This window comes from Xenopus tropicalis, chromosome 1 (genome assembly GCF_000004195.4).
Source record: "Xenopus tropicalis strain Nigerian chromosome 1, UCB_Xtro_10.0, whole genome shotgun sequence".
NCBI classification, from domain to species: domain Eukaryota; kingdom Metazoa; phylum Chordata; class Amphibia; order Anura; family Pipidae; genus Xenopus; species Xenopus tropicalis.
This window is the reverse complement of record NC_030677.2, coordinates 93,958,264-93,967,724: the sequence shown is the minus strand read 5'-3', so window position 1 is coordinate 93,967,724 and position 9,461 is coordinate 93,958,264. Positions and strand designations below refer to the sequence as shown.

Sequence of the window (9,461 nt, the reverse complement as noted above, 5' to 3'; positions counted from 1 at the left end):
TATTAGAGGCCACCTGTTCTATAACTGGTTACCTGCTTATGAATGTTCTGAAATGTTTAGAAGTTATTTTGATTAAGCACAAAAAGTATTTATTTTATTTTTAAGGGCTCCATAGAAACAGCATGGGCAGAATAGAATGATGGCTTAGCTAGTATGTGAAAAATGGGAAAAAAGAGAAGGAAAATGAATCAGTAAAGTGAAAGCATGAGACAGGAAATGTTCCAGTTTGAAAATCTGAGGAGGCAAAAGAAGTTGAAACAATACCTGAGCTTGGAACTGGTTTGGGAGTTCTTGGCCCTTTAGATACTGCGGAAAAAAAACAACGTACATTTATGAAATGCAGAAAAAACTGAATGATATATTTAAACCATATAAAGCTTAGGTCAAACACTTTACATCAAATTGTGAGAAGCATTGTCTGTACACTGGCGATAGCCTGTAGTCTAGTAAGTTTGCATCAAGAAGAGTTGGAGCTAATTTATTCTAGATGATTTGATCACAAGAACAGGAGGTGTTGTTCTTTATAATTGCAATAGCCTAAGCAGCAAAAGCTGCAATAGGTTATTTATTACAAAGCAAAACTGTTAATTTTGTCACCTTCTCGAAATGAATTCCATCTTTTCTCGCCTTGATCTGGGTTCTCATAATCATCTTCTGGTGGAGGATCCCGTGGAAGGGGAGGAGGTGCAGTATGAAGTGGGGAGGTTTTTGTGCTTCCTATAAATGGGTAAATGTTAATAACTAGAGTTCAAGGGTTGGAGATGTCAATTATGAGTTAATATAGTGAAATGGAAGTTGAAAAGCAGATCTTACCTGGGGAGTCCTGCGCATATCGTACTGTAACCACTCCATCTTCATTGTTCTGTTCATAAATTGCTGCTCAAAAAAAAATACACATTATGCACAATACAAAGATATATCAAGGGCTATATTATTTGTAGCTCAAACTGATACTATTTTTATAATTTCGTACAAAGAGATAAAAGAATAGGGAGAATGTTTTGATATGTATTGCATTTCCCTGGTGCACAGTATTAGGAGAGATTTCGGCACTCTCCACCACAATCCAACCAACACAAAAATACCGGCACAACAGGACATAATTTAAGAGAAAAAAACCCTGCTGTTTTTTAATAGTAGCAAACCAATAACGTTTCGGGGGCACACCCCTTCGTCAGTGATGTCTGACGAAGGGGCGTGCCCCTGAAACATATGGTTTGCTACTATTAAAAATCAGCAGGGTTTTTCCCGCTTAAATTAAGTCCTATTGTGCAGGTATTTTTGTGCTGTTCATATCCCTGTGCCACCACTGTGATAGTTGCTCAATATGAGCAATGACTTTGGTAGCTCATGTAGCAGCCGTCTACTTAACACAAAAGGTCATATAGCTAAGTTCCTAAATCTAATAATATAAATTTAAAAAAATAAATAACATTTTGCAATGACAGCCCAGAATCTGTTTTCATGAGCATTAAGTATTACAGTTACATGTATGATTCTAAGTAAATTTGACATAATCTCAATAAACATACATGCTATTCTATACGTACGAAGGAAGGTGCGCAAACAAATACAAATGAACCTACCAATTTTATTCTCATATTCACAGATCTTTACAAAGGGTTTCAGGGTTTTGTTCGAACTATTCACAAAGTGGCTGATAACATTTGCTAGCGAGGAGCAAACAACCTGTCAAGAGATATCACATATTAATGTCTTAATTCAATTTAACTTGACCTCATATAAATGAAAGTTTGCAGAATATGGCTGCAGATGCCTCTACTTTACACATGTAACATCTAAATGATTACATAGAAGTGTTCACTCTATACCAAGGGTACTCAACCATGTTTTTACCTGTGAGCCTCTATTAAATGTAGAGTTGGGGAGCAACACAAGCATTAAAAAGTTCCTGGGGGTGCCAAATGTCTGTTATTGGTTATTAGTAGCTCCTATGTGGACTGGCAGCCTACAGGAGGCCCTGATTCGCACACCTGGTTTTTAAGAAACCAGAACTTTACTTCAATAATTTCAAGGAATTAGTAAGCAACATATTGCTCACAAGCTACTGGTTGAGGATCACTGCTCTGTGCACCCAATTATAGAACTGAGCAATAGAGAATATTATCTGTATGCATTGTAGGTAAGAGCAGCTGGCATGTTCATGAATTAATATGTTTGATGGTATATGTGAGCATCATTTCATCTGATACAGTGTAGACTATATGTAAAGCAAATCAATTTTCTATTTACCTTGCTGCACCATTTACACTTGCCTCTTACAGACATTCCCAACTTTTCTTGTACTATTTATGATGTACCATTACATTTTCAAACACTTCTTCTGCAAGTGCTTTCATAGTATAGAGAAATGTTACTTACTTTGGGTTCCACCTGAATAACATATCCCTCTTGTTCCTGCATTACACGGTAATGCTTAACTACGTCCTTGCTGTAACAAAGCAACAGATTTATTATTCACTCAAGCAATTCCAATATCTCAGTTTTTTTATTTATTTATTTTTTTTAAACGTGAACTTACTTGGAGTAGTCCTCTCAGCACTTACAGCACAATTTACAATGCTGTTCTATTTAAAAAGGTTTATGAGATATTAGCAGCTACATAGCAGCAGTCCTGTCTATGCACTTTCTATGTACATCCTGTATTCAGGTAACCATAGGATTAACTCTCAGTCGAGCAAAAAGTCTGATATTAGCAAATGCAAATATCTCAGAAACAGCTAAAATAGAAAAAGAATGTAAACTGCAAAAGTGCCCAAGGAAGAACTGTGAGTAAGTTTAAGTAAATTAGTTTTTTTGGTTTAGATCTGCTTTAATTACTACTGTGGTGAACATTAAGCAGTATGATGAAGTTAGTGTTACTAACCCACATATTATTAATATTAACATTTTCTCCACTTTTTAACAGGTTAAGGACCACCTCATCTATCAAAGTGTCAACTTGTATCTAACTTTGTCTCTTCACCATTCCTGCCTTGCCCCATTAACCATAACACTTTTTGTTCCATTAAACTGACTTTTAGACTTCATTTGTACCTGAAATACAGAGTAACTGTAAAAAGTTACGCATATCTCACATGATTGTGCATTTAAAAGATTTCTAGGGCCTGTTATTGTATAAAGCAACAAGGCATAATACAGCAAGCATCATCAAAAATAAAATTCTTTTAGGATGCAAGATATACAAAATCTCAAAATAAGAGAACTGCCGATGTTTTTTTAATTAACAAACAAGCTGAAGCCTTCCAAAGCATATAAATTGCTCATGTCAATGACACTTCATAGCACTCCTTTTAATTAGTCTTCAAGTTTCTCAGTATGACATTTATGTTACTATTCCTGAATTACCTGTGAAATTTCTGACAGGTGCTTACAGACAGTGTCTTCTGGTTTCCCCCAGGTCGCAATAATAGGTTGCCACATTCACGGTTTTGCATCAGTAAATTCTCTGCTTCCATCCGGGACACATTATAGAAACAGCTGCATTAAATGCAGAGTAAAGGTTTAAACATGAGTAGGGAAATCGGGTTGGTTTGTGGGTTATCTACTACATTTAGGGGCAGATTTATCAAAATGTGAGATTAGAGCCCAGCACAAAAAAATCACCTGCTTTCTAGTCATTCCTATGGGACTTTTAGAAGCATATTTATCAATGGGTGAATATAGAGTTCTGCATTTGATAAATATGCTTTTAAAAATCCCATGGGAATGAATAGAAAGTATGTACATTTTTCTGTGGTGAGATTTTTTATAAATCTGCTCCTTAGTGAACTTCTACCTCACCTGGGAGTTTCATTTTCTTCTGCCTCATTTTTCTTTTTTCTCTCTATTTCTTTCTCCAAAGCTTCCTTTAAAGCAAGACGAGGCCCTGGAAGCAGGCTTAGAGATGGGGGGATCCTCAACTGCAGGAGAAATGCATTTTTTTTTAGGACAAAGAGGACAAAGTGGATAGCTGATGATAACTGAAGTCAAGAAATGAATAGGTGGGTTGTTAGATGGTTTGACTGCAATAAAGTATTGAAAAATAAAGCTGAGATATGTTTGTGTTAGGTAAGGCTTGTGAAATATAAGGCAAAATAATGAAAGGGGATTATACAAAATACATTGGAATGGCATTTGTACCTCTGCTATGGTGATGATATATGCACGCCACATTTCCCGGCTCTCTAATGACTCTGCCTGCAACCAGAGAAGATGGAAATAAAATATATAACTGCAAACATACCAGACAGGCTAGTCTTATACTGATTTAGCATATTTAAAGTTTTTGGAAAATGTCTTCTAGACATTCTTCTAGATAAGATATGGTACTAGGATTTGCTTTTAAAAAATCATGTTCAACCCTTTTCTTATATAAGTTTCTTCTGCCTCCAAGTTGATCCAGGAAAGAAAACGTAAATTCAAGAGGCTCAGATGTGATAAGGTTCCCTCACCTTTAAGTTTTGAGCAGCTCAATTGTATTTGGGTATCCACATGTATAAATTCTGTGCAAAGGATCAGATATCTTAAAGGAACAGTAACACCAAAAAATTAAAGTGTTTTAAAGTAATTAAAATATTAAATAAGCTGCTGTGTAGGCATGGGGGCAGCCATTCAAGCTGGAAAAAGGAGAAAAGGCACAGGTTACAAAGCAAATAACAGATACACTGTAGAATATAACGGGGCTGTATCTGTTATCTGCTAAGTAACCTGTGCCTTTTCTCCTTTAACTGCCTGCCCCATGGCTACACTGCAGCTTTGTTTATATAAACTACAGTAGTCTTTCTGAGGAAAACACACCAGTTGTACCAGTGCAGGGCAATAGTACATTATACTGCAATTACTTTCATATTTTGACAATTAATTTTATACTTAAGAAAAACTATACTGTCAGAATGAATACTTAACCAACAGATAATGTGTAAGAAGGTGTAAATTGTGTGTTAATATGTATGTGGGAATGGGGTAAAATATTGTGACTTTGTTTGTCCACTAGGTGACAGTAGAATTTTGTTTTTACCTATTAAAAATTTATGAGTGCAGTTCACACCCCGACCACTAGAGGCAGTGTGGGGTAGAATGTATAAAAGGGGACCACACCCAGAATTAAGGGTCTTTATGGGAGAACATGGAAGAGGCCAGCTAGAGGAAAAGAAGAACCACCTATAGGGTAAGGAAAGGATAGAACAGGGCAGTTTGAAGTGGAGCAGGCACTAGGTGTCTGAGTTAGGGTTATGTAGCATGGGCCGCCTATTGCCCCAACCAGGAGAGTAGAGGCAAACAGTGTTTCCAGTGGATCATCCACAGAATAGGGACCCAAGCGGATAGGGGTAGGCTACAAGAGGGCTTGTTGAGCTTCGGGCTAGGAGTCTGCCAGTAAAATTCCTGGTGGAATAGCAAAGGGGCACCGCAGGGAGTGCCGGATTGCCAGGTGGGGACAGGAGATCCCATAGAGACTGGGGACAGAGGTGAAGAGCCAAAGGTAGCTACCCCTGGTAAGGCTGATGTCTTCTGGACACGAGCATGGTATATGTTTATTGCATGATTGAAGAAAGCCTGTTTGAACATTGTGATTTGACCTGTATGCTGTGACTCCCAAACAAGACGAGGGAATAAAGTGATTTTTGTTGCATGACTTCTTGGAGTGCTTCCCTTGATTTTGGTGTGGCCTATCGAGTAAAGGTAAGGGCGCTGTCCCTTTAAGAAGTATCACCCGGGTTCTCCCTACAAATGTATATCATAATAAGTGATGTATTTTTTTAACAAATTGATATATACAGTTTAGAATATATTTCCCTTTTACATCTTTTACTTTGTGCCACCAATTTTTTATGTTCTGTGTGCTCGGTCAGAAATCTGAAGAACAGGAAACAATGCAGCTCTAACTGTAACAGGAAGAAGTGTTTAAAAAAAAGACACAGCACTATCCATTCATTGACTTATGTAACCTAGCATGTAGGAATGCCTTTGGTTTGTGAGTGAGAACAGTGCCAAAGGGGATACTTTTGTACTTAAAATGGCAGTTTTTCTATATAGAATTATCCAGTTATACATACAACTTAAAAATGATAGTGTTCATGGATACCCGACCTAGAAATAGAGAAGATCCTGGGAGCACTATGCCGCTGTATAAAGGAGCTTTAAATGCCATCATGTAGAGCAGTGCTATCCAACTTCTGAGGTACCGAGGACTGGAATTTTTCTGGCCTACATGGTCGAGGGTCGATAATGGAAGCCAGTTTTGACCACTCCCCACTCTTCATTCATATGTGAAAGAACTATATTATGTCATATTAAGACATACCCTTAAATCCATATGCCTCCTCCTCCCCTGTAGATAGCACAGCAACCCCAGCACATAATTACACACTTTAGGGACCATATAAAGACTATTTCCAAATGCTAACAAACTCCCAGAACAAACCCCTACCAGGTTCACCTCCCACAGGCAGTATAGGGCAGGCAGACTATGGCACATAAAGGCAGCATAGGGCAGGCAGAGTATGGCACACACAGGCAGCATAGGGCAGTCTACGTATGGCACACACAGGCAGCATAGGGCAGGCAGAACAAAATTTCCAATTTGTTCAATATGGATTGGATTGAAGACTCTCCACAGAAAAGGCAGCAAGTCAAAAGATTCTTTGAAACATGGGAGAGTTATATCACAGTGCTACTCATCGAGAAACAACAGATGGGCCTGTATACATGTATCATATCATATTGTTGTGTAGCTGTTAGTAATCGAGATTGTGTGTGACAAAAATCCAAAATCTGATCATTAGTACTTGGGTATTTACTTTTCTGAAAGAGACCTATGAGACTTAAAGGTTTTGTAAAATTGTACCCAAAGAAAATTGAGTTTATCATTAATCGGTGGATTTATACTGCCTAAGGCATGTACTGCCTTTCTGTTTATTAAAAAAAGACCTTTAAAAAATTATAGTGGTCATAGAAATGCTTCACTTATATGAAACAATGTTTTACATGTGGGCTGTTTTATGTGATTTTTACACCTGCAATTTCCAGGTGTAAACCCTTTACCACAAGTATGCATTTGGGGTTTTTTAAACATTCCATCCAATATCTGACTGTAAATAAAAAAATTCAAGAATATTTGTAGATGAGACAGTATCAATGATGATCAGACCTACAGCCAACTGCCTACAGCTGTATTAAAACTGGTGTCAGACCAATTGAAGGAGAGTTTAACTCTGCCTCTTCAAAGTTAAGGCCCCATCATTGGGGCAGATAGGCTTAGAGTTACATATCTTTCCTATTATGGGCCTGCTGTAAATCCAGAGACATTCAATAGCTTTACAGATTAAATAAATGTATTACTTAGTGATCTATGGAGCTTCAGTTCCCCTTTAAAAACTTAACAGCATGACCCATTGTTGTGTTTTAGTGACAGGCAAGTAAAGTAATATAAATCCTGCCAAAACCAGAATGACAAGATATGCGCTTTTCATCAGTGATGATGGGAAATATGTGAAATGCGTAACTGACATTTTGCTTTACAACTGAATTTCTGAAGTTTTTTCCTTATAGCTAAAGGAAGAGAAGGTTGATTGCTAAAGGTTGATTACTAAAGGAAGATTGTGGTACATTGGCCATTCATATATATAAAAAGTATAATAGCATGTGGCCTTTGATTTGCTATGGAAATGCATCATCACTTTGTGCAAATAATGTTTCAATATTAAAAAACCAGCATTCAATTTATTTATTTATTTTCATTTTTACCAATTTGGTAGCAGAATCTAAAGAAATAAGTCCTCGGCAGATCTCATGTGCCACTGTTGCAACTTTGGTGTACTACTGTGAGTGGAAAAGCATGCAATTTCACTCTCAGTAGTGGCTTTTTAATTCACTAGAAGAAAATGCTTGTGAGTCCTCAGATCTTACTTTGGCCAACTGCCACACCAAACTAATACTCAGCCTGTGGATACACAGGTCAAGAATTAGCCCCTACAATTGCCTCACCTACCCTTGTGACTGCATCCAGATCCATTGCGTCGCCCCAGGTGCATACTCATTTTGCCAAAATCCACTCAATGTGTACAAGTAGACTGATGCATTGGTTCCAGGGACAGTCACAAGGTTAGCCAAGTTGGAAATGCATGCTGAGAATCAGCCTGGTTTAGCAGTATTTCCTTTCACAAATATTCAAACCAATATAAAAATATTTAGATTCAGTGCCATACATAAAGCAGGTTTAATAATTACTTGTAAACAACAAGGAACAAAGAACTCCACATATATATATATTATGTTGGAGGTTGTTTTTATTAACACTTTACAACATAATAGCATACCTATGTAGCATACTATGTGGTATGTCATGATTGTGAAATAATACAATGGTAATGGAAGCTAACAAAACTGAAAATCAGCATCTAAATGAAATGCAATAAGTTAGAAGATCATTCCACCCCTACCCCCCCCCCCCCCCCCAGAGCCACTGCACCAATACATGACTTTTGCTTACAGTGAGCAGTAGTTTATTATAAATAGTTTATGTATTATTAATACTAATATTTGTAATTGACAAACACCAAAAAAGGTGGCCCTTCTGTTGTATAGATAGAAGTTATTGTTCTGTATATCTGCAGCACCCACCGTATATCAAATTTAATTATACTGAAAACACAATAAATAAAGGAAAGGTTCCAGCATCGTTCTTATGCTAATATCGATTCTTGATGTATTGTATTACTTTATTATGCTATTACTGCAGTTCCCCATAGGCCGTAATTTAGTCATGTGACTGGCACAGGAATATTCTTCCCTGTAACAGCTTGTACCTTGTACTTTTTCTGGACTGTTCTCTTATCTCTATTCGTCTTTTATCAATGGTTGATATACAAGGGGTAGCTTAGTGTCTGTGTGCAAAACACTCACCTTTAGCTGTATTTCTCGCCCTTTCATGCACAAGGAAAATTGATTTTCTGATGACAAATTACCACCAGGCTCCTTCAGAGATACATAATTTTCCAAACTGATGGTGTCAATGCTCTAAAACCAGCAAAAATGTCAGATATTACAATCTATAAATTTGTAAAAATCTATAAGATGTATAAATCTTCTAAAAGGCAGTCATTTCTGTAGACTAAACTTTGAACTGCATTAGCTATATTTAAACACAGACCTAAAACCTAACTATGCAAAAGTTTGTCAATATGAATTATTCTTTACTGTAATGACAATTAAATTCATGTATTTGCTGGCTCGGTGAGATAATCTGGAGTGAATCAAAGGATGGGTTTAAAAATGGTTTGGGTTCACAGGAGTTAATTTATGAGAAAGTAGGACATTTGATTCTTGTAGGGCCTGAAGGTTTAGAAAATGTAAAATCTTGTACAATTTCAATGTATTAGATAGAGGCAACATTTTGGATGTCCTTCTAGAAGTGAAGTATATACCTATTTATTAAATAGAATTAGTAGTAGCTGATCCAT

At 37.0% G+C, this 9,461-nt stretch overlaps 1 protein-coding gene across 3 annotated transcripts in view; it reads right to left on the bottom strand.

Annotated features, from left to right (window-relative positions):
- stap2 (signal transducing adaptor family member 2) overlaps nucleotides 1–9,461 on the bottom strand; it is a 37,027-nt gene that overhangs the window by 3,502 nt on the left and 24,064 nt on the right. For 2 of the 3 annotated variants that reach the window (XM_012954925.3, XM_012954930.2), the window contains exons 4-12: nucleotides 8,905–9,018; nucleotides 4,144–4,200; nucleotides 3,805–3,923; nucleotides 3,370–3,501; nucleotides 2,383–2,452; nucleotides 1,587–1,689; nucleotides 814–876; nucleotides 598–741; nucleotides 265–306 (exon numbers count right to left, since the gene is read on the bottom strand). In XM_012954925.3, the coding sequence (XP_012810379.1) occupies nucleotides 265–306; nucleotides 598–741; nucleotides 814–876; nucleotides 1,587–1,689; nucleotides 2,383–2,452; nucleotides 3,370–3,501; nucleotides 3,805–3,923; nucleotides 4,144–4,200; nucleotides 8,905–9,018 (844 nt within the window). The remainder of the gene's footprint in view (nucleotides 1–264; nucleotides 307–597; nucleotides 742–813; nucleotides 877–1,586; nucleotides 1,690–2,382; nucleotides 2,453–3,369; nucleotides 3,502–3,804; nucleotides 3,924–4,143; nucleotides 4,201–8,904; nucleotides 9,019–9,461) is intronic. The other variant, XM_004911045.4, reaches the window with a different exon arrangement.